At 39.7% G+C, this 24976-nt stretch overlaps 2 protein-coding genes across 2 annotated transcripts; both read left to right on the plus strand.

Annotated features, from left to right (window-relative positions):
- Positions 1-6688: 6688 nt before the first annotated feature.
- loxa (lysyl oxidase a) lies at positions 6689-13209 on the plus strand. Its single transcript, XM_012876447.3, has 7 exons — positions 6689-7478; positions 9188-9296; positions 9823-9954; positions 11274-11430; positions 12313-12408; positions 12517-12632; positions 12728-13209. The coding sequence occupies exons 1-7, from the start codon at positions 6872-6874 to the stop codon at positions 12732-12734; spliced, it is 1224 nt and encodes a 407-aa protein (XP_012731901.2). The 5' UTR covers positions 6689-6871; the 3' UTR covers positions 12735-13209.
- A 594-nt stretch (positions 13210-13803) lies between these two features.
- On the plus strand, positions 13804-24118 carry snx24 (sorting nexin 24). Its single transcript, XM_012876403.3, has 7 exons — positions 13804-14014; positions 16394-16477; positions 19130-19234; positions 19359-19453; positions 19590-19619; positions 19756-19820; positions 23175-24118. The coding sequence occupies exons 1-7, from the start codon at positions 13946-13948 to the stop codon at positions 23243-23245; spliced, it is 519 nt and encodes a 172-aa protein (XP_012731857.1). The 5' UTR covers positions 13804-13945; the 3' UTR covers positions 23246-24118.
- Positions 24119-24976: the final 858 nt, after the last annotated feature.

Below are 24976 nucleotides of genomic sequence, written 5' to 3' on the forward strand. Positions count from 1 at the left end.
TGCCTAAAGGGTTTACAAAAAGGACGCTTCAGCTTTCTATGCCCAGACGCAGTGTATCAGATCTGAGAATTTATCAAAGCTTTCCCTAATTTTACATTGAAAGCTGTTAAGTTTTGCCTCTGAAGTGTCCATCTACAAACCTTATACAATACAAGGCAGCGGCTGTCTGCCTTTCAAATTCAGAGCACCAAAGGGGAGCAATGGGGTGCTTTCGCAGAGGTGACCGCTGAAAGCAGGTACCCTTTTTTTTATTAGCGTGTTCTCCTTGCTCCCGCAATGGCTGAGGCAAAATAACTCATATAAGCTGTAAATGATAACTTTGTGACTGAAAACAGCCTGAAGTAGCAGCAGTCTGGTTTGGTAGGGGTGGCCGTTTTAGGAAGCTCGGACTTCAGGAAACCCCTGGTAGCTCGCTCGGCTGAATGGCCCAAAGCTTGTGGGTTACGGCTCCGCATCTCTGCTTTTGTCTCTCTTCTCTCTCTCTCAAACACACAAATTCAAAGCAGACAGCAGAGAGGTTGTGACTTATTTTATTATTAGATGTGTGATCCGAATATTTATTCCTGTGGATTACTACTTAAAAATATCCAAGACAGTATTGCATATACAGTTTAAGAAACAATATTTCTATTTTTTCTTTTATTTACGCTTCGTGTATAATGATGTTTTTTTGTTTTTTTTGTTTTCTTTACCATTTTTTACAGATTTCTTCAAAATGTCAATGTCGCAAACAGGGAGTGGGGCATGAGGGATGGAGGCTAAAGCCACCTCCAGAAGGCTTTTCCCTCTTCCAGGCATTTCTAGTCTGGTTGAATCACAAAATGGGCAAAGATAAACCGAGTAGGGAAGAGCCAAGCTGGGCGATCTAAAATGAGTAGAGTCGGTGGAACGGTGCCTATAGTGTGGAAGGGCGGCACTCAGATCAAGGAGTATGGATAGAAGACTCAAATCAGCTTCCTAGAGGAATTCAAATCTGTTTCGTTGCTATGATGGGGCAAAATCCAGGGGTTAAGTTTAGAGGCAACTGTTTTTTCAAGGACTTGAGAGATAAATTGAAGGCTCGATGTGGGGTTGCTAAAGTTACTGGGGTTACTAAAGTTATTAGGGCCAGAACCAGTTTTTAAACTAGAGTGATGACTGCAACTTTAAAGGAAGTGGGAACAGTTCCAGTTGTCAAGGGGGATGGATATTAGTTGCAATGTGAGGCAGCAGAGAAAAAAAAGGCATGACTTGCCAAGGATTATGGGAAGGGGCTCGAGGAGACAGGCTGAGGATTCGGAATTCAAGATGAGATGGTGGCAATGTCAAGGAGGCCAAAACATGAGAAGGAATAAATGTAAGAGATGGGAGGGGGCTCAAAGGAGATGGTTGGTGGGACAACAGAGCTGAGGATCTGATGAATAGAGAGAATTTTGTCATTAAAGTTTGTCACTGGGAGGTGCTGCTATAGGAAGGTACAGAGCATCCTGGCCTGTAACAGGCACCCCCTTCCCCCCATCCTGGCTGGTCAGGAGAGCAGCCGTAGCCAAAAGATCAGGTCGCTGAGCTGCAGGACTGACTGGCCACTTAAGGAGGTCATTGAAATCTCAATGCCATTAGAATACACAACTTGAACTGTTAATGATGACCTGGTTGATTGTATAATCAGTTGCATACTTCCACATCTGATACTTTAGCTCACAGTACATTGAAATATCAAGGCTAAATACATTACGCAATTGAATTCAATTTTATTTTATTTATATAGCGGCAATTCACAACACATGTCATCTCAAGGGACTTTACAAAGTCAAATTCAATCAACTCATCCAGACAGATTGGTCAAAAGGTTTCCTATCTAAGGTAACCCAGCAGATTGCATCAAGTCTTGACAAGCAGCATTCACTCCTCATGCAAGGATGTAGAGCCACAGTGGACAGTCGTCTGCAGGAATCCTTTCTATGTTAGAGAGTAAAGGAAAATGATCTGCACCCCTGGATGGTGTCACAGCTAACAGAACGCCAGACCAGATATACCTACTATGAAGAGAAAAAGGACAAAGAGAACATAAAGTTATAAGTTGAAATAACAACAAATAATACAAAATTGGAGAACAGTATGAAAATTCAGCAGAATTGAAAAAATAGATCTTAGTGTCTTCCAGCAGCCTAAGCCTATAGCAGCATAACTATAGAGATAGCTCAGGGTAAACTAAGCCACTCTAACTATAGGCTTTGTCAAAAAGGAAAGTTCTAAGCCTAGTCTTAAACGTAGACAGGGTGTCTGCCTCACAAACTAATACTGGGAGTTGGTTCCACAGGAGAGGAGCCTGATAGCTAAAGGATCTGCCTCCCATTCTACTTTTAGAGACTCTAGGAACCACCAGCAGACCTGCAGTCTGAGAGCGAAGTGCTCTGTTAGGAAAATACGGAGTAATCAGAGCTCTGATATATGATGGAGCTTGATTATTAAGGGCTTTATATGTGAGAAGGAGAATTTTAAATTCTCCTTCTCACATATAAAGCCCTTTAACAGAAGGCCAATGAAGGGAACCTAAAATTGGAGAAATATGATCCCTTGATGATTTTCATCAGAACTCTTGCTCCAGCATTTTGGATCAGCTGAAGACTTCGAACTGCATTTTGTGGACTTCCTGATAGTAAACAATTACAATAGTCCAGCCTTGAAGTAACAAATGCTTGGGCTAGTTTTTCAGAGTCACTCCTGGTGAAAAATCGAAACCCTGGAAACCTGTTAAATATGGGATTTAAATGACATGTCTTGGTCAAAAATAACACCAAGGTTTTTTACTTTAATACCAGAGGCCAATTTAACGCCATTCTGATTAACTGATTGATAAAGAAGTTTATTTTAAGGCTCTGGTTCAAAGATGACAACTTTTGTCTTGTCAGAATTTAAAAGCAGAAATTTTAAAATAATCCAGGTTTTGATGTCATCAAGACATGCCTATAGTCTAGTGCAGGGAATTGGTCCAAGGACTGATCCCTGTGGACCGCAAGTGAACCTGGAGTATCAAGAAACTTTTATTTGACTTGCAGGTTTTGCCTTTTAGTGTTCCTATTCATATTCGATTATATTCAGTTTAACTTTTTATTTACTGTTTTTCTATTTTCACTGTTTTTTTTTTGTGTTCACTTGGACTAAATAATTTCCCTGACAGGATCAATAAAGTAATATTGATCTTGATTGTGTTTGGAATATTACATCAGATATGTAACAAACCTTTCTGATGGAGCGAAGTGAGCTTAATGAAAAGTGTTTTATATCTTGAAGGTTGTTGTTTTCTTAAATACTTTTAATCTGATAGAAGGCCTTCTTCAAAGCACATATTCTAATTTATTTGATATGACACTACCTCTGTGGGTGCTTTGTAAAATGCCATAAGTACCCTGAAGGTACAATTTAAGTATCACATGACAGCATGCTGGATGTTTTATGACAAAACTTTCTTTGCATTTTCCACCCAAGACATTTGCTGCTTAGTATTTTAGGTTTTGGCATCTTTTAGCAAACTTTTTCTTTTTAGTCTTTAGCAGTAGTACCAAAAAAAATCCGGATAGTAGGCAAGTTAAAAACTAAAAAAAAATCAGGATAGTAGGCAAGTTAAGGATGAACAAAAAAGCAGATGAGCAGTGTGTTATGAGCAGGGTTAAGGAATAAAAGAAAATCTGAAAAGACAAAAAGAGACAGATCCTGAGACACATCATCCTTTTCTAGCATATTTTCAGTAGGTTTTCAGCCCACAGCCCTTTGGGAGTTAACTTATTGCTGATGCTGTACAGTTTTATGATTTAATCATTGTTTTCTTTTGTATCCTCCCTGGATTAAACTAGAAACCTGATAAACTTGTTATCAACGGGTGGTGATCCAATTTCCCGTAAGATTTGTTGCCTGAACAAGTTATGTATTGTGTGTAGACACAACACCGGTTCACTCCTTAAATTTAGAAGACTTTTCATCCCTGTATCATTTAGAATAAATAATCATTATTGTCGTTATGTGTTACTATAATGAAATTTTGGTGAGACACCGGTTCAGAATCATACATAACACATAGACCCAACAAGGCATAATGTTCTCAAACTTTATATATATATATATATATATATATATATATATATATATATATATATATATATATATATATATATATATATATATATATATATATATATATATATATATATAAACTTTAATAAACACGTTCAGAAAGCCTTAACTCTTCATTAAGACAACTTCAAAATGTCACAAGAGTCTATGTTCACGCTCAGTTTGCTCTCTCCTCAATTCAGTCATCGCACCTCGTTAATCCACTAGTTTTTAGTTTTTTAGTTTATTTAGTTTATTTGGCGGAGACCATGTACAAAAGCATTAATCAATGAAACATTGAAAACCAGGCTGTAGTTCTCAGAGCTGATTTCCATCTGCAGTCCCTAAGAGAGACAAAACAAATATTACACGTTTATCATAAGAAAATGCAGTCTATATAGCATAATCACTTTCTATAAAATGTAATAGCCATAGGAGGACAGCAACTTTCTTCATCTGCATTTTGGGCTCACATTTTTCATTTCAGCAGTGTTTATGTGCCCATGAGATTAAACCATAAACATAAAACTTCATCCTAAACACAACATCATTAATAGGGAGTGGCAGGAGTTTAGTTGGACAAACTGGGGAGATTGATGCTTTAAATCTGTTGCCTTATGCAGTCTTTTAGAGGTCACAAGTTTGGATTATAAACCAACACCTGCATTACAGTGTGACTACAAGAACGTAAAAAGGAATTAGAGGCACTTTAAGGCATTTGTACAGTCCTTTATCTGTGCAGAATGTGCAAACAAGGGTTTATTGTAATTAGTTGGGGGGCAGGGGGGGTAAAGCTTTCAGCACACTAATGATTTTTAACATCTTTGTGACTCCATGCAATGAACATTTCTTATTATTTGTTGCTCCACTTTCTCTCAGTGAAGACATTTACAGTAAAAATTTCCTTTTCTGTTATCTTTTGCCAAATTGAATCATGATGTGAAAACCGATAAATTACATTTCTTAGAAGCTAGGTTTTGTTTCAGCCATAAAGTATGGTAAATGTGCTCTCTGGTTGTATTTATGGATTAGCATAATTTGATACTGAAAGTCTTTGTTTTTGTGTCAAATTTTGCAGTTAGAAGTTGCTTTGGTTCAGCAGCAACAATCGTGCGGTCTATGTTGTACATACTAGAAAGAATTTCATGGTTTTCTGCACACAGTAAAATGAAAAGCTTGGATTAAGTTTTCCAACCTATGCATTATACATCTGGAATTATACCAGCAGGACCGGGATTTGACTTGCCTCCTGCAAATGAGTCCAATTCATCAGCAGAGGAGCTGTGAGTGAACAGTCTGCCAACAAGCAGAAACCAAGATATCAAGTATCCCCACGCAGACTCCCTTTTCCCCTCCTTTTCACTGTGAAATTACTAATTATGACCTTATAGAAGATTGCCAGTGAGATGCATGTGGATTCCACGTTTTCAGGAAAGCACTAATGCAGAGGAGGCTCTGGAGAAGACGGGGGTGGGTTTGTGGGAGAAGGTTTCCTGGAAATACTGAAAAGTGCAGGGGCCTTGAAGAGTAATGCATTTCTGAGCAGATAAGTAGAGGATCTTAGGGGTGTTGCAGCACCAAATACAAGGAGACATATTAAGATTAATACGTAGATATTATCTTCAGTGCCTAGCAAAACGTTTCCTACCTACTGAACTTTTTTCATGCCACAACTTCAAAATCTCAGTCGTAAATAATGTAAACTTCCACCCCAGTCTTAAGTCCTTTGCAGTGACTAACAGGTTTGTCCATAATTGCCCTGTATTTATCTCCACCTACCTTCCTACCCAATCTGACCAGCTTCCGCTTTTTTCCCACACCTGAAAGATTAGTTTCAGTCTCATCTGACCAGAACACTTTCTTCCACTTCTTTTCTGCCGTGGCTACATGATTTGTGGAAACTGGGACTCCTTGTGGTTTTCTTTTAATAATTAGCTTTCTTTTTGTCATTCTTCCATAAGGGCTACATTTGTGGACTGCGTGACTATTTATCCCATTGGCAGGTTCTCCCATCTGAGCTCTGTAGATCTTTGCAGATCCTCCAGAGTTACTTTGGACCCTTAGATGCCCTTGCTATCGGTTTAGGTAGATGGTCATGTCTTCATAATTCTGTTGTGCCATACTCTTTCAGTTTTCAGATAAACTAAAAACGGCTTCATGTAATCTACAAAAATTTGCAAATTGTTCTAAAATAGAAATAGTTTGCAAAGGATTTTATTAAGTGGCTTTCAGAATAAAAGGGACTGAATCAAACAAAACGTATCACACTTTTGATTTGTAAGAAAATGAAAACTATTTATAATTTTTTCTTTCCATGTCAACACTACTTTGGGTTGGTCTACCACATTAAATGAAAACAGGGAAGTTTGTGGTTGTAACACAACAAAATGTGAAACATTTCAATAAGTGTCAAGCCACTTTGCAAGGCACATTAATATCAGACTTGCTTTTAGCATCTTGCATAAAATCAGATTGAGCAAGTTTGGTAGGAAAAAAATCACAAATCACTGGGGTTACATGAGCAGCAGCACCAGACTTGTATAACAGGATCCTAAACTCCTCCAATTGCTGAACTCCTCCTCCTCATAATCATCATCATCTTATGCATCTCTAGGCTGCAGAGAAGCGTTATGAGTTCAAGGAAACACTAACACTTAGCTTTTCATTTTCTCTACACATTGGACATTCTTTATTTAGACATGAAGACTGCTAAGCTCTAGAATATTCAGTCATTATCATCGTATTCTTCTTTCCATATCTGGCACATTTTATTGAATTGATAATGGGAGCGCGCGTATTCGGCCCATTTGGCAATTTTTACGCATGCTTCTGCCTATTTGCCGTGCTCCTGCAATTTGCCAACTCCCAGAGGAACCCTGGAGCGCAACCAAGAAATGACAGACGAGGGGCTTTTCGGCCGACGCTGCAGTGGTCTCACAACGGTAAGGTTTTCAGTCTTCTGAGCCAGGGCTCGGAGTACGTGCCGCCGAAGCGCAGGGGCGCAACGGAGGAGCAGGCGCAGGCGCGACCTGTCACCATCATCCAGGATGCGGCCGTGAGACATCAGGACGCCCGGAGTCAACAGCAGCAGGAGCCTCCCCGCAGCCTCCACGCGCTTGTGAGAGGGCGAGAGCACCGGCAGCATCTTCACCGGGAACGACCCGCGGAGCGCGCCGGGACGCACGAGAACCGCACGGCGAACGACACTCAGGAAAATGTCAATCTCAGCCCGCCTCCACCCGGAGTTAAGGACATGATGGTCGGTGATGACCCGTACGATCCATACAAATCCATCGACTCTGACAACCCCTATTACAATCATTATGATGTCTACGAGAGACCAAGACCGAGGTCAAGACCCGGATATGGCACCAGGTATCATCAGTACGGTAAGAGTGGAGAAAGCGCTTCTCTGACTACACTTTCAGAGCAAATGGGCAGAGTTGTGAGAAAGGAGCGCTTTTCATGAAAGAGTCAGCAAATTATCATCAAAACGTGCCTGCCTTTTCTTTATATGGTGAAAAAAATTGCAGAATTTAACCAATTAAATGAGACGAGCAATGTGTATATTTCACAGTGTGCAAATTATGTGTGTACAATTAACAGCTAAAATACACTGAGTTTAGTTTGTCTCGAACTAGTCATAATAAATTATTATACTTTTTTTCTCTGTGCCTTACGTGTAATAAATACATTTAAAAAAATAAGAAGAAGAGTTATTTTTTTGATCCAGACATTAAAAAAATTTCTAAAATAGCAACAACCTTTTCAAATATTATCTAACATGGTGGCTAAATAACTTTTTTTCAACTGCAGCTAAGATGAAGTGTACTTCGATAACCACTGCCACTGCTTTGAGAAGCTCAGCTTGCAGCTGTGACTTTAGCATTAGTGCTCTGTCTCACCAGTTTATTTCATGCAGGAAAACAAACCTTTAGATCTATAATTTCCTAAATTAACCCCAGCCAAGATCTGGTGTTCAGTGGTAATGCTTGGCAAGTAAGCTCTCTTGCTAAACCAGTTAAAGCTGCATGCAAGTATTTTATATAAACTTTAACAGTGGCATTAAATAGGCAGTTAAGATGTGCTATTTACTGGCAGGAACTACCTCAGGGTCATGAAGTTCAGCATGCCAGTAAGTTTTACTTTAGCATTGTTGCTTAACTATTTAAAGCTGCATAGAGTGGTGGTGCAGTTGGTAGCACTGTTGCATTGCAGCAAGAAGGTCCTGAGATCTTTCTCCATGAAGTTAGCATGTTCTACCTGTGCATGTGGGGGTTCTCTGGTACTCCCACAGTCCAAAAAACATAACTGTTCGGTTAATTGGTTTCTCCAAATGGCCCTTGGGTGTGAGTGTGTCTCTATGTTGTCTTGTGATGGACTGGTAGTCTGCCCAGTGTGTACCCCATCTCTCACCCAACGACAGCTGGAGATAGGTACCAGCCTCGGATATAGACAGTCCATGGATGTTTGTACAAGGTGGAAAAGCCACAGCTAAGGTGTGCCATTCATTGGCAACCACCACTACAGGGTTTAAAGGCTCAGACCAAGTCTGATTTGAAAATTTCACACTTTCGCTAAACTAGTTAAAACCTTTAATTAAACATGACATGTAAATTCTTTTCACTGAAGATGTGCCCTTCACTGGCAAACAATGCCTCGGGACTAAAAAGCTAAGGCGCTAACAAGCTCGACTTGAGCATTAGTGCTGTCTCTAAGCAAGTTAAAATTGGACATAAACATGTTAGATATATTCTAACAAAGTGGCGTGTTAAACATTTCCACGATAACTGCGGTAAGAAACCAGATCAAGGTTGAGAAGCTCATCTTACAACAGGTTTGACTTCACAAGTAGTGTTGTCGCCAAGCTAATTACAGTTGGATACAGGCATTAACTCCTGGTTTAACAGAAAAACTTATACCAGCTCTCAAGTATAACTCAGTTGATACTGTATGTAATTGTTCATGGTACGGAGCTAAAATGTAACCCTGTCCAAACTTGAATTTATTTCTGTTTATTCGCCGGAATCATTTCACCATTTGCTGGAGCTATGTTGTTGGTCAATCGTCTCCATGTGTTTTCCTATCGATTTTTTAGGTCTCCCTGATCTTGTACCAGATCCATACTACATTCAAGCCTCTGCTTATGTCCAAATGGCACCAATGTACAACCTGAGATGTGCAGCTGAGGAAAACTGTTTGTCAAGGTACACTCTGCTGTGCTAGGGCTGAACTAGAAGGGGGGAAAGGGAAAAATAGAAGGGGGTGGGGGTTGCAGCCTTGTCTGAGTGTGAATCAGGGAGCTCTGAGCCATAACAACTACCTAAGTGGTTGTGGGTGAGGATTGCCCGGTGGAAGCAGTGAGATGAGTTAAAATTAAGTGACTCCTGCAGCTGATGGTGGAGAAAGGGGGTGGGGTTGGTGGATTTCTGTAAAAGTTTAATCATAGCCTGCCCTGAGAGAGAAAGCCCAAATGGTAAACACATTATCGAGGACTAACCCAAACAACTGAGTGCCTCTGAAGGATTTTTTCCACCCAGCATTTAAGCACACACACACACACACACACACACACACACACACCGGTTTTAGTTGCACCCTGAAAGTCTGCTCCACTCCGAGGAAGAGATGAAGCAGAAAAAACATCAGTGGTGATGTCATGTGTCCACATAAGAGGGTTTTTCTTTTCCTGCCCCTTCAATCACATCTGTTTTCTTTGCTCTGTGCCTGCAGCTCATCCTACAGAGCAAGAGACTATGACACCCGAGTGCTGCTGAGGTTTCCTCAGAAAGTCAAGAACCAGGGCACCGCCGACTTCCTCCCCAACAGGCCACGCTACTCCTGGGAGTGGCACAGCTGCCACCAGTGAGTAGAAAGTTCACGTCCACGCTGCCCACCTCACCGTCACACAGACACTTGATCAAGGTTTTTTTTTTTCTTCTTTCCGCTCCAGTCTGGTTGGATTTTGGTTTAGCTCCTTTTTTTCTGGCTTTGTGAGTCAGCTTGTAAACTTTTCCCACCCCATATGGTGTTCTTTTTAATCCCATAAATCTGCTTATTTTAACAAAGTGTAAAACTGTCAGAGTAAAAAAAAAGAGGGTTGTTAAAGTTGGAAGTCGGAAATTCATTATGTGGTGCATTAAATACTTTATGCAGTTCCCTCCCCCCAAAAAAGAAAAATAGATTCAATTTATTGAGTGTTTTTTTAAACACAGTGACCAATGAAAGTCACTTATCAGTACACACAAGTACACTTTTATTTTGAGAGACACAACAGTTATACAAAGATACTCATCGTTCTCCACTGTTTACCCTTTGCTGCTTGAATTTCTTTAAAATCATATCTATATATCTATCTATATATAGATATGTATAGATATATTGAAAATGCTTCCAATGCAATCCTTGTTATGTGTTAGATATGCATCAGTAGGCATTGATGGTACAGATACACGATGTTGGGTGTGCGATAACTTGATTCAAGTTCATATAAAAAGTATATGAGGGGTTTATAATGTACACTAATAATATTTTTTAAACTATATGCTGATCACTACATTTTCTGACAAATGTCATTATGATACCTACAGATATGTTGGGCCTTTCTTTTGAGTTTATTTGCAAACTAGGCTTTTAAAATATAAGTGTTTTGTTCCAGCATTAAGAGAATGCATCTTTCCTCATCTAAGTCATGAGATTAGGTTATTTAATTTCCCTATAATCACTGAATTTGAATCATTTTCAATTGCAGCGCCAAGACTGAATCACTAAAATACTATAAAGAGTTTCATGATTATTAAGGGAAACCTGCTGATCCTTCGGCCCCTTCACTGGGTTTACTGTAAAAGTCCCACTTCAGTTTCTTCTAAAACTACGTCAGTCCATAGCTATGTTGCGAAGCGAGAGGTCGGCTGTGCTGCTTCCCAACATGGAGCACTTCTGGCCACGATCCAGTAAACTGTTGTAGTCTGTATAGATTTTTTTGTCAGTGTTGTGAGAGTCAACTGCAGTTACACGCCAGACTGTTTTTCCTTTGAGGCAGCAGAGTTAAACCAGATGTTGATCACCTCTGGCCCACATACCTAAATATGTATGTTGTAAAAAAAAAAAAAAAGAATCATCACCTGTTTGCAGAAAGTGTTTATTCTATTCGCTGACCCGTGTGTCCCGCTGATGATCGACAGGCACTTCCACAGCATGGACGAGTTCAGCCACTACGAACTGCTGGATGCCACCACTCAGCACTCGGTGGCAGAGGGCCACAAGGCTAGCTTCTGCTTGGAAGACACCTCCTGCGACTATGGATACTACAGGAGATATGCCTGCACGTCACACACCCAGGTCTCAATATGAGCTCTATTTACTTTAAGGAATGCATATTTGTACAAAATAAAAAAAAATATATATATAAAAAAAAAATCCCTGAACACTCTTGAGTGTTTCTAGTAACTATATTATGCTCATGTAAAATGTCACTCAGTTTCAGGGGGTTAAATGTCGAAGAAATAATGTTTTCTGGATGCACTTTTATGCAGAATGCCATGTCTCTTGTTGCTAGAACCACTTTTATCTGTTAGAGACCTAGTCTGCTCTCGCCAAGTTGTGTTACATTTCTCTTAGAGGTTAGACTTTGATGTTCTTGACAAACGTGTATTTGTAAATGTAAATTCTCTCTGTCTAGCATTAAAGTCACCAGTTTCAGGGGGAACTCTGAGATCACTTAATGTAAAACATATAAAAAAAAGGAAGCTCCAGCTCCCATTACAGTATCTTTCTCCATATGAAAAGAATTTTATAGGGTGAAAAACATTGAATTGAATTGAATACCAGGATTTCTTTGACAAACAAACAAAGAAATGTGCATGCCCTATAACACCAAGCACATGTGTGCACATGAAACCAGGCAGGGAGCTGTAATGTTTGGCGTCTAGACTGTGACTGTGCGCTTTCATCCCACCAGTCCCTGCTGTTTCCGCTTATACAAAATCCCACACAGTGCACCAGCAGATTTAAATTCTTATGCATTTTTTTTTCATTTCCTGATTTCTGATTTGATCTTAACTTAAATTTCATGTAATTATTGTATGTTTAGTTATTATCAAGCAATAAGAGACTTTAGTATAGGTAAAAAATCATACTTAGCATTCGTCACGCAAAACATTTGCATATTGTTAAATGCTTTGCCCATTTCATTGCTGTATGTGGATACTGTCTGATGTGCAGGGTCTGAGCCCAGGATGTTATGACACCTACAATGCAGACATCGACTGTCAGTGGATCGACATCACAGATGTGAAGCCTGGACAGTACACACTCAAGGTTTGTGTCAGATACCATTGTTTTTTTAGGCACATTTCTTTGTAGAATCATACCTTGAATTATGTTTCTTGATGTTGTCTAATGTCGTTACATGTTTGTTGTGCACAGATCAGTGTAAATCCTTACTATCAGGTCGAAGAATTGGACTATTCCAACAACATTGTGCGTTGTGATGTACGTTACACCGGCAACTATGCCTACGTGTCTGGCTGTCACATGTCGGCGTAAGTATGATGGATGAAGGGACACCATTTTGTTTGAGGATTTGGATCACATCCTCTGTTAATTCCCATGCTCTTTGTGTTTCCATATTTTTCAGATATTAAGACAGCAGCGATCCACTGATTTTCAGCAAGTTTCCCCTCCCCCCCGTGAATGACTTTGACGAGGGGGCGTGCGAAAGACAAAAGGACAATAAAAAATATTATGTGGCATACAGTCACAGTAGAGTTAAAAATTTTGAAAAACATAAAAATTACTATCAGATATTATAGCACCAGATTACATTTAACCCCTGTTGCTTTACAAGAAACAGTGCTGTTTTCCTTTTTTTTCCATTTCTCATATGTTGTATGCCTGTACTGTAAGACACTTAAAACAATATATATAATAAATTTAAGAGCTTAGAGAAGTGGGGGAAAAACACCTAACCTTCAATGCTTGGTCAGAATATCACATCTCAAAATAAAATGAAATGAAATAAAATGAAAGTGCATTTATTATATTTATATAATGCCGCAGATAACGCTCTTTATTCTAAAGCTTTTCGTAAATAAATTTGGGGAATACTGTGTCATGGTACTGGTTGTTTATATGTCTCATTTCACCTTTTTCCCTGTATTGTAATTAATTGTGCATGATGAAAAAGGAAGAAATAAATCCGACAAATTGCTCCCTGTGTTGACAAACTTCCTGAAAATGGAAAAATATGTTATATGTTATTGACCATCTGTTTATCTGTAAGCATTATCATTACCTGATGCTATTATTGTTGTTATTCATTTCATTACACGTTTTATTGCAAACATTTATTTTATTATTGTTATTGACATTTTAGCAATTATGTGATGTAAAGAAATATTTATATTCAGAGGGAACTATATACAAATGTGTCTTACAAACAAAATGCATTTCACTGAGGCTTATGACAGTAACATAAATAATTTATTGCCTACTTTCATCTTTAAGGAATAAATGAAAGCGGTAAAACCGGACAGTTGCCAAAGTAACATCCTCAAACAAATGTAAACAATTTCAATCATTCGCATTTATTGAGCGAACAGAGTAATAATTTTATTTTAACAATAATTTACATAAAGCGATGTAGTCGACCGCAATCCAGGCCATGATCCATGTCATCCAGTCCTGCAGGGGGCAGCATTGAGTAGAGTTCATTTAAATTCTGGGATTTTTATCACACTAACTGGAGTAAAGCACCAGCGGTCAGTGTGTTTGGGGATCTGTGCTGCCTGCTTGTGTGTGTTTGTGCCAGAAGATCAAACCTGAACCCAAACAGAACCGATTTCTGCGGCGAACAATGCATCCGGTCCGAGTGTCGATCCCGTCGTTCCGTTCAGAGAACAGCTCCGTGGAGAAAGGATTCACGGTAAGCTCAACTCAGACCTCTCCGTCTCTCTCTCTCTCTCTCTGTCACGGTCTAAAACTCACCATTAAACCTGATCGACTTTCTCTGTGGATATTTTAAACTGTCTTTTTTTTAGCCCATCAGAGTGGATCCAGTTTTCTCTGGGCATGTCAGACATGTATATTTTCCTCATGTAACTAAAGAACACGCTGCTCAGTTAAAGAGCCACTGCCTGTTGGTGTTTAAATTATTATTTTTTGTGTGTGTGTGGACAAATCTGCGTGGTTTTACCTGGACGTATTCACCAAAATCTCAAAAACTCGGAAGAGTACAATAATAATATCTGTTGTCAGGATATTCACCATAAAGTCTACGCCCTCTGTTTCAAACTGCTGGTCTAATCATGGATAATCTTGGTGTGGCACACTAAAGCCAACAGCTTTAACAGCATTTAAAGAGTTTAAGATGGGTTTTTAAAATGGAGTAAATACGTGTTGAGTAAAGTATAATCTCTTTACCTTATATTTATTAAAAAAAATACTATGCATAGTGACTCTGATCTGCACTTTGACTAGGCCGCTGTAACACCTGAATATCTAGTGCCTTTGCAAAAGTATATCCTGTCAGAAGGTGAACCTCGGTTCCAGTCTCAAATCAAAGGGAGACTGGCACAGGTTTTGTTTCCTGTATTTAGCACCATCCATTTTTCACAGTCCCTGCTGCTGCTGGAAAAATAAAAAAAACACCACAGGATGATGGTGTCACCACCTTGTTTCACTGTGGGGATGGTGTTCTTGGCATGAAGAGATGTGTTAGGATTGAGCCACACATGGTGTCTTCCTCGGTGGATGAAAAGTTAGATTTTAGTCTCATCTGACCAGAGCACTTTCCTCTGTACATTTGGGGAGTTGCCCAACTCAAAACATGTCTTTTTATCTTTAACACTAAAGGCTTTTTTGGCCACAAAGCAGTCCTGTGGACAGACCCTCCAGTCTCTGCTTCAGGGTTACCTTTGGTCTCTGTGCTGCCCCTCTGATTAATGCCCTCCTTGCCCAGTGTGTGAGTTTTGGTGGGCTCTCTTGGCCGGTTTGTTGTGATATTGTGTGCCTCCCATTCAAAGTTGATGGGTTCAGTGGAGCTCTGTGGGGGAAATCAAAGATTTGGATATTTTTCATAACCCTGCCCTGACTTGTTCTTCTTAACGACTTTACCCCTGACTTGTTTGGAGAGCTCCTGAGTATTCATGGTGTGATGCCTCCTGCTTGGTGGTACTGCAGCCTCTAGGACCGTTTTAGGGCCATGGGTGTGTCGTTCTGCTGCTTCTTTGGATGCATTCCCGTGGCGGTGGGTTGCGCAGTGCAGCTCGAAGGGGGCTATTCGTCAAGCTAATACCAGCTAGCGTTAGCTCATGTTGTTCGGGAGGTTTATAGATGTGCAGATGCACGTTTAAGAGCTTTACTGACTTTTCTATGTTGCTCTCAAACATCCATTGTCATATTGACACAATTCAGTACGACTCGTTACGCTAATTTCAGCGTAACCTTGACAACTTTCAGCGTAACAGTTCATTATGCTGTAATGCGCTGCCACAAAATGTTCACTTTTTGATTTTTTTTTTCTTATCTACTCTGTATATTTTTTCCCTAATTTCACTTGACCAATTTAGACTATTTTGTGCCAATCCAGCACATAAAATAGAAAAAAAAAAAACTTTTTTTAAAATATACAGGTTGGCATGTAACCAGACAGGGGAAAAGCAAAAGTACACTTTTGCAAGGCAGTGTACTTTGATGTAAACCGTTGCGATGTAGCGCCGGCTGTATGTGTAGCGTTGCTGTTTAACTGTAAGGGAAAGTCCTTTGTAGCTTCTTCTGCGATTGCCCCGTGTTCAGCGCCGTCCAGCGTCCCATCAACCCTGACCTGCTTCCCTGCCCCTGCGGAAGAAGAAAAGCATCTCCACGACATCATGCTGTGCCAAAAAGTGCTGCCCACAAACTACTTTTGTCTGGTTTTGGCCGTTGAAAGCTCCGACATTCACGACCAGGTGAACTTCTTTCCATCGAAGAGAGACGGTTATTACAGCATCTTGCAACTTCCCCGGGGTTTTTAGAACCTCTGGCCTTTCAGTCCAGAGTACCAAACCCCCGTTGTTGCTCAGACTTCCCTCCTGAGCGTGCTGTCGTTGTGGTAAGAACGGTGAGGTCTGCCCGCAGCCTTTTAAGGAACAATCCAGCAGAGTGAGGGAAGTAGACGAAGTGCCGTTCAGGGATATCAGCTGTCACTCTGACAGACCCCCGCCCCCCCGCAGACAGATGTTTCCTCTTTGTAAGCAGCTAAATGCTGACTAAATGAAGAGTTCCCGATACAAGATTAGGTCACTTATTCTTGTCTTTCTTTCAGGTCTTTAAAATTGACGTGCTGGTGAATGGCAGGCTGCACAGCGTCGAGAAACGCTACAGTGAGTTCCACGCTTTGCACAAAATGGTGAGACCCAGGTTTATCTAAAAAAAGGAAAACTTGTTTTGTTTTGTTTTTCTCAGATCTGCAACCGTTTTATGTGGAAAAAAATTAACATTTACCATCTGAAGATAGTTTCATATATATATATATATATATATATATATATATATATATATATATATATATATATATATATATATATATATATATATATATATATATATATATATATATATAAAATACGTATTTGTTTATTTACTACCACATTTTCTTACGCATCCGTCTACAACAAGCAGCTTCATGATGCAGAGCCAAGACTACTTCATCTGTAAAGTTATATTTCTTAGTCAAAAGGACAAAAAATCACGCATATTTGAGATATTTCCCTGCTGCAACGTGCTGATTTGGCTAATAACAAGCCCTTTGCAGGACATAATTATTTATTTATATTGGTTGAACTACTGTTTACTTTTACAAGCAGAATCAGCTGTATGCACCAGTGGCATCCCTTTGGAGCAGGGATGCCACTGGTGCATACAGCTGATTATGCTTGTAAAAGTAAACAGTAGTTAAACCAATATAAAAATATAGGATTTTAGGAAATGCTGAGCGGGAACTATTGATATACTTCCCTGTTCATCACACATAGGTGGAACCTACAAACGACGGGGAAAAGTAGACTGCCTCAACGAGAGTCAGTGCAACTTCTGGGTTGTACTGTGCAATAAAAGCAAGAACAATAATATTGTAGTTTTAGGTGCTACAATATAGAGCCATGCTAGTCAAATAAGTATATGACTCACTGATTTGGAAAAGGAAGGGGGCCTGCAGCAGCATGCAGTATGGAGTAACAGAAATTATCTCGTTACTATAATGATTTCCATTATGCGGTTGAAACATTTCAGTTTTATTTTTTGCCTTTTATAGGTCCAAACATCCCTCATATGGAATTTACTGCCCATCAACCCATAGTGGCTACTTTCCCCCAGAAGGGTGTGCAGACGTTTTGTAAGGGCTCAGTACCCAAACATTTATAGTGAGTTTATACTGTTTAACATTCATAGTTGTACTCTTTAACTTTCTCTCTGCATCCCGTTTAATGATACACTTTTTTTTTTAGATTAGATTATTGTACCGTTTATTCCTGTTATTTTTTTCTATATGATTCACTGAAACAGGGACACCTTGGCACAGATAAGATGTTGCAGATATTTTTACATGAGGGGCGATGGGGGCGCAGGAGTTAGGGAGTTCATCCTGTAACTGACGGGTTGCCGGTTCGATCGCCCACTCTGACCGTCTCGGTGGTTGTGTCCTTGGGCAAGACACTTCACATTTATGATATCTACAAAGCTCTGGATCTATATCTGTATCTGTATCTGTATCTATATTCTGACTCCTCCTCACCTGTCATGAGACCAACTCTGTCCAATCCCAGAACCTTTTCGTGACACCATTCAGCTCTATTTAAAACATTAGCATTATGTCATAATTCAGCAAAACAATCCTGGTTTTAGGTAGAAATTATTTTCCTTCATGACAAATAATTCACACAGCAATATGGCTCAAAAATAAAATTGCAGATTTTATTATACCAAATTCGATTTAATAATGTTTTTCCCCCTCCTTTTCGTTTCAAATTGCTTTTATGTCAAGCATTTCGTGGGAGTTGACCTGGATTCAAAGTGCAGCTAAATACAAGCTGTGAAACACGCTTGTAAAACAAGATGGCAGCCCTGCCGTTGTAAACAATGAAGATATAACTAAATATTTGCTGCTGGTGGTTTTACGCAATGAGCTAAGAACAGGCTTCACTTCACTTGTGTAACTTCAAACAAACTTAAAAAAAAGAAGTAAACGAGTAAATTAAAGTGCCTCGTCTTATGGTTGAAAAAAATAGTTTCCTCTTGACAATATATTTTCCTAAACATATTTTCAGCTTTGCATACTATTCTCTTAATGGAAGCCCAATCAGGGCTTTGGCAAAATAAAATCCAGATTTTTCAAAAATGAAACCTTAAACGATTTTAAATTCGAATTAATCGAATTATCAACCAGCTCTGCTAGAAAGTGTGAAGGTGTAGTAGAGTAACAGAAGACCAGCAGACCTGACAGTAATGGTATGCGCACACAAACCAGATAAATGTTTCTTTCTCTTTTATTTTGAAATAGAGCACTCACTGTCCCCGATGTATTTGAATGTATGCAAATAAAACCTGAGAGCGTTACTCCTTATTCTTTTTTTTTTTTTAAACACAACCTTTTATTTTGAACAGAACTGCATTGTGTAGTGTGAGCTAGAAGAAAAAAAAGGAAAAATTAACAAGAGGGGGAGAGAGGAAAGAGAGAGCAAAGAAAACTACCTGAACAGATAAACAGAATCTGCTGCCTGAAGGGTTTCTAAGGCAGAGTTAATGTGTTTTAAACTAACAACCTAACATTTCTGTGATAATTCGTTAAAAAAGGAGACAACATCCATACCTCAGTAAACCCTGGATAACTATTGGTCAAAACCGCTTTAAAGGATTGGAAGGAAATGAAAATATATTTTGCACAGAACTACCTTTGCTAAGAAATCTGCTATGTTGATTAAGAGTGCCTTAAATCTTTGTGTATTTATGTTGTTCTTTATGTTAAACATGCACAGTTTTTTTTAACATATTGAAAACCTTTCAGCTGAAAAAGAGCATAAAACCTCCTGAAATCCCTTCGAAGCACGTCAGAAACTGGGTCCCCAAAGTTCTGGAGCAGAGGAGGCACGGCCTGGAGCTCTACCTGCAGGTAGATTGTTTTTTTGGGGGTGTTTTAACACACACAGTCTGATTTTGCCAGACAGACTGTGTCCCTGACCCGGCGTGGTACGCTCACTGAAATGTCCTTTTTTGTTTTGTTTTTTTTATGTCAGACTGTAATTATGGAAAATGAAGTCCTCCCAAAGATATTCTTGGATTTCCTCAAAATCCGCCATTTTCCTTCAGTGCCAAAAACAGAAAGCTGCGGGTGAGCTGGAACTGCACGCCGACTTCAGAATAGAACAAGAGAGAGTAATTTGTGGCAGCTTTTGTTTGTAGGAGAGTTTTGTTCCCAGACTCTAGGAAGGTTATGTGGTCTGACTTTTTCCTTTTCTGCTTTTCAGCTCTTTTGACACAGAATCAGTGGAGTCAAGGTGAGTCATTTCGAGTTTCCTCCTTTGCATAAATCTGTGCTTGTGTTGCACTTTAACCAGCGAGTGCGTCAGTCAGTGTTTGATCTGCTGCTGGACTTCAGACTCTCACTTCTCCTTTTTTTTGGCTCTTTTTCAGTAAACTGTCTCATCAGCCAGTCATAGTGTATCTCAGGGATCCATACCTGCTGCCCGCTGCACACGGTGCGCTCAGATGACAAAATTATCCATGGTGTTGTGAAGAAGTGTTTGCCCTCTCATAGATTCCTTCTGCTTTTGCTTTTCTTTCACAGCTACATTTTTTGTAATCATAGAAAAATAATACTATTCATTTAAGGAAGAATGCTTTCTGCAATTATTCCAGCAGCACGTCAGAATGACCTAACCCGGGTTTCACAATAGAACCAAAAACATTTGAAGAGTTATAGGCCTTATGTGCTTCAGTTCATGAGTCAACAAAAGACACTGAGCAAAAATGGCCTCAATGGGTGATTTACAAGGGGAGAAAAAACATCGCTGACCAAAAAGAACACAAAGGCTTGCTTTAGATATACCAAAAAACATTTTGATGATCCCCAAGACATTTGGGGAAATATTCTGTGGACTGAAGAGACAAAAGTGTGAGACGCAGTATAAAACTAATGCAGTATTTGAAGGAAAGGACACCACCCTGACATGTAAACATGGTGGTGCTACTTTGCTTTTTCAGGACCTGGACGACTTGATGTAATTGATGGAGCTGTGAATTCTGCTCTCTACCAGAAATACTGAAGGACATTGTCTACCTATTAGTTTTAAACCTTAGATTATTTGAAGTATGCTTTTGGGAAGTTATTATTAGTGCTTGTTCCCTTACCTGTAGTAGAAAGATGTTATATCACTGTAGGGATGGGTACAGAATTCGCTACTTTTATTGATATCTAACTGTTCACGTAAAATCAAACCATGTTTCGAGACCTAAAGGCATCACTGTGACGCTGAGGGAGTGGAAGAGTGGGCGATTTTTCCATGCCGGACTTGAACATAGTATTGCACGCACAAGAGCGTGACGAGGTCAGTAGCCGCTGGTCCAGTAAACAAAGCATGGCTGATAGAAAGCGCTCAAAAGTATGGCTCCATTTTTCAAAATGCGATGCAGATTACGCTTGCAGCTGTGTTTGTGATGCAGGGTGCAAGAAAAGCGGCGAGAATACTTCTAATCTAAGGAAGCAGCTGCTCACTGCTGCTAATTTAGCGACTTTTCAGACTCATCCAGCGACCTTTTTTTTTTTTTTTTTCAAAAAGGCGAGTAGCGAGAAATCAAACAACTTATGTTATTGGTGACTTCCCATGAAAGCACTGGAGTTATTGTCTTGGGAGAGCAGCCACTGCTGTGATCTCCTTCACGTTTATCCATGCACTGTCTCACAGACGGCTGCTGCAGAAACTTTCCTGTAGTCAGAGCAAAGAGAGCAGAGCCTCTCGATTCACCGTGTCTGAGGGCCCGAGAGCCTCTCGATTGGTCCCTGAGCAAGACAATTAGTCCCAGATTGCTCCCCAGGTGCTGCCATGGCTGCCCACTGCTCCCTAAGGGATGGGTTAAACGCAGAAGGCAAATTTCTTTGGAAAGTACAATTACAACGACAAATGAAGATTTCTTCTTCTACATAAATACACGAAAGTACCGAAAATAGGTACTGGGTATCGGCACCATATCGGTTCAAATGTGAAAGGTACGATCCCTGTATCACTGTGAGTTTAGCAGTCTGCAGTTTCCCATCAGGCAGCTGTTATGGTTGATGCTTTTTGTTTTTGTTCAGCTCCACATCATCTTTGTTTCTATGTGGAGTTACCTCGGTCGGGCCAGCCGGCTGGATCAGTCTCCCGGGTCAGCAGCAACTCTTTTGTCCTCCCAGCTCTGCCTAGAACGGAGTAAACTTCTGGATGTCGTGTCAGAGTGTAAAATGTGCAGCAGCATTGAAGGCGGTGTGTTCCTGTGCTTTCCAGGTCTCATAGTTGTTTTGAAAATGACTTGATCAGCTGATCTGAAGGGTTGCTCCAACCAGCAGCTGGGGTAACTCCACAGAAAAATGGATGATGTTTGGCTGGCTGAATTGTAGCGTCACAGAAATGAACATTTTCGCATCGATTTGTTTTAATGAAAATGTTTTTACATCGTCAATAAGCTCACAGTGATGCGACTCCTTTCCGCTGCAGGTAAGAGAACTACTGCTGCTGATGTAAGAGAACCTCTGTTCACAAAGGTCCAAACCCTTTAAGCTTCAGTATACGTGCAGCTGGACCATGATCCAGATCACACAAGCCAGGAAACCACAGAATGAGGGTTTTGGATTGGTCCTGGTCAAAGTCTGGATTTTATTCTGATTGAGCTGTTGTGACATGTGCCATAAATGTTTGAAAGTTCTCCATAGTTGCTGAATTAAAACAGTTCTGTCTGCAGTGAAGAGTGGAGCAAAATACCTCCGGAGTGATGAAAAAGACTCCCTGCCTGTTATAGCAAACACTATACGGCAGATGCTGCTGTTTAAGATGCCACCACCAGTTATTAGGCTCAGGAGACAATCACTTCTTTCCCCTGTGGTTAGGGTTGGGGTTTATATTACTTTTCAATTCAATTAAATTTTACTTGTATAACGGCAATTCATGAAACATGTCATCTCAAGGCACTTTCTAAAGCCAATTTTAATCAGATTATAAAAATAAATCCTATCTAAGGGAACCCAGTTGATTGCATCAAAGTCCTGACAAGCAGCATTCACTCCTGGGGAAGCGTAGAGCCACAGGGAGAGTCGTCTGCATTGTCCATGGCTTTGCAGCAATCCCTTATACTGAGCAAGCATGAAGCGACAGTGGAAGGAAAAACTTCCCTTTAACAGGAAGGAAAACCTCCAGCAGAACCAGGCTGAACGGTCATCTGCCTCGACCGACTGGGGGTTAAAGAAGTTGCTTTCCCTCGATAAAAGAAATCGTCCATCTAGCCATTATCTAATCAAGCGTAATCCTTGCAGGGTAGCAGGGGGCTGGAGCCCATCTCCAGCGCTCATTGGACCAGAGACGGGCCTGGACAGGTCGCCAGTCCACACAGGGCAACTCAGAGACACACAACAATGCACACACACTTACCTAAGGGCAATTTAGAGAGACCAGTTAACCTGACAGTCTTGTTTTTGGACTGTGGAAGGAAGTGAGAGTACCCGGAGAGAAACCACGCATTCACACGGAGAACATGAGGAAAAACCCAAGGCCTGGACTCAAATCTAGGATCTTCTTACTGCAGGGCAACAGTGTTACCACCTGCAACACTGTGCAGCTCTAAACGAAATCAACTATTAGAAAATTTCAGTTTGTATTTACTTGTTTGTATTTATCATAAAAGTTCACTTGATCTGAAGCATTTTAGTGTACAAAAAAACTCAAATCAAAGGAAAACTGTATGGGGGCAAATACTTTTTCACAGCACTGCACATGAAAATTTGTTCAATTACATTTATAGAAAAAAAAGGTGTAAAATTGTGTTAATTTATTTTCTTGCCTTGCATTTTTTTCTTTGCTTTTTAGAGACATTTTCCAACGTTGTGATCGAAGGCGTGGTGCATGGAGTTTTCTACCCCGATGTTCAGCCGAGGTAGAGACCCGAATGGGAACGTCACCATGAAACCGATGCTTCTCACCAGCTTTCGTTTGCACCTGAAGGAATATATTGGGAAATAATCTGAACCTTTTTTTTTTTTTTACTCACAAACATGCAACAAAAAATTATTTATTTTATTTTTTTAACTAAAAGGGATTTCTGGTCTCTGAATGTTTCACTACATTTTATACATCATCACTACCGTATGTTTTGTTCATTATTCCATCCGATTTTCACTTTAAAGCTATTTTAAAATGAAAATACTACAAGAAATAGCCAGACAGGTAAATTAAAATAGCTTGGAAAAATGTAAAAGTTGCAGTAAATTACCTGAGACGTCATACTTGGCCGTGGAAACCATATCTCAAAGGCGACTGCGTTGAGGGTTGAACAGCGGGCCTAACGTCCCTTTGCGGCACCTTTTGATGTATTTTTATTATTATTTTATTTTATTTTAGGAGACAGTTGATGGTGAACAGTAGGAACATTTAGACCGCTTCCTTTGCAGGACTGATGAGTCTGTCGCTGCGCTCAGCTGAGGCTCACAGCAAAGTAGCACATTTAAATATAGATGCTACAGTGACGTGGACATTTATCTGTAGTTTTAAAGGCGTTGAAAGCTCAGATGCTGAATGAGCTGCTCAGTTATGAGCGGATTGAGCTTTTTTAAATAAGTAGACAGTTTGAAACTAAACATCATTAAATATGTAGTGTAATCTGAGGAAAATAAAAGTTGTCTTTAAATAGAAATGGCCCTCATGCCAGCAATAAACGGATTATGACTAAGTTCATTGTATGGAGCCTGATACATAACACTCCCTTATCAAATATTGGCACCCATGGTAAAAATGTGTGTGAAAAAAAAAAAAAAGCTTTAAAATAAATTGTCCTTATGGAGACTTAATGGATCCCAGGATGTTACAGAAAGTTTTGAGTTTTGCTCCAGCTGTAGATATAGGTAAGTTTAGTTGACCTTTTTCACTGTAGCCAACACACATCTTTCCCATTTCGAAGACTGACTTGAAGAAATTGCTTTCTGTCCCAATCTTGTTTTTATTCCAAGAAGTAATTAGTTACTATTTTAAAAAATCCTACACATTCTGATGAGCTTAAGAGTTAAATTATTAATGACTTAATAAATTGACTAAACTAAAGGTTGGATTTTTCTAAAATGGTCAGCGCTACATTGAAAGATGGGCTTATTTTAGGTCTTTTTTTTTTTATGCATTTTTCTCCAAAAGTACAAAATGTGAAACGTTTTTAGCCTTTTTTTTCTAGCTTGTTGGACTTCGATGAGTAAAATGAACCTGCTCGGCATCAGTTTCAATTAGACTCGTTAAGATGAAGCGTCCGCAGACGTCTCCACCAGAAACGTAAAATTAAACTCTTGAGGTCAAACTACTGAAGAATCATGTGTTTTTGTGTGTTTTCAAGTGCAACCTACTTTATTTTTTTAAATCACAATTTATCTCATGAACTAAAACGAGACTTATTTAGAGTAAGAGGAGAAACAGTAGGGACGGCCTGCAGAGATACTCACTTGAATAAACATTACTTTTTATTTGTAGTTGTCATCTATGCAAAACTGTTTCAGTTTTTAGCTGTTTACTGTGAAGCTGCCTCTGTACTGCTGTGAGTTCTAGTAAATTTTTCCACACAGAGGTTCTAGTTTTTACACAAACCAGCATCTGACACTAAGTCCAGTCGTGTTTTATTAAAATGGGAATAT

Source organism: Fundulus heteroclitus, unplaced genomic scaffold, assembly GCF_011125445.2.
Source record: "Fundulus heteroclitus isolate FHET01 unplaced genomic scaffold, MU-UCD_Fhet_4.1 scaffold_70, whole genome shotgun sequence".
Classification (NCBI taxonomy): Eukaryota; Metazoa; Chordata; class Actinopteri; order Cyprinodontiformes; family Fundulidae; genus Fundulus; species Fundulus heteroclitus.

Coding starts and splice junctions, on each gene's coding strand:
- loxa (XM_012876447.3), top strand. CDS start 6,872: ATGGGAGCGCGCGTATTCGGCCCATTTGGCAATTTTTACGCATGCTTC. Junction 9,297..9,822: donor GAGGAAAACTGTTTGTCAAG/GTACACTCTGCT, acceptor CTGTGCCTGCAG/CTCATCCTACAGAGCAAGAG. Junction 12,409..12,516: donor CTGGACAGTACACACTCAAG/GTTTGTGTCAGA, acceptor TGTTGTGCACAG/ATCAGTGTAAATCCTTACTA.
- snx24 (XM_012876403.3), top strand. CDS start 13,946: ATGCATCCGGTCCGAGTGTCGATCCCGTCGTTCCGTTCAGAGAACAGC. Junction 14,015..16,393: donor CCGTGGAGAAAGGATTCACG/GTAAGCTCAACT, acceptor TCTTTCTTTCAG/GTCTTTAAAATTGACGTGCT. Junction 16,478..19,129: donor TCCACGCTTTGCACAAAATG/GTGAGACCCAGG, acceptor AAAACCTTTCAG/CTGAAAAAGAGCATAAAACC.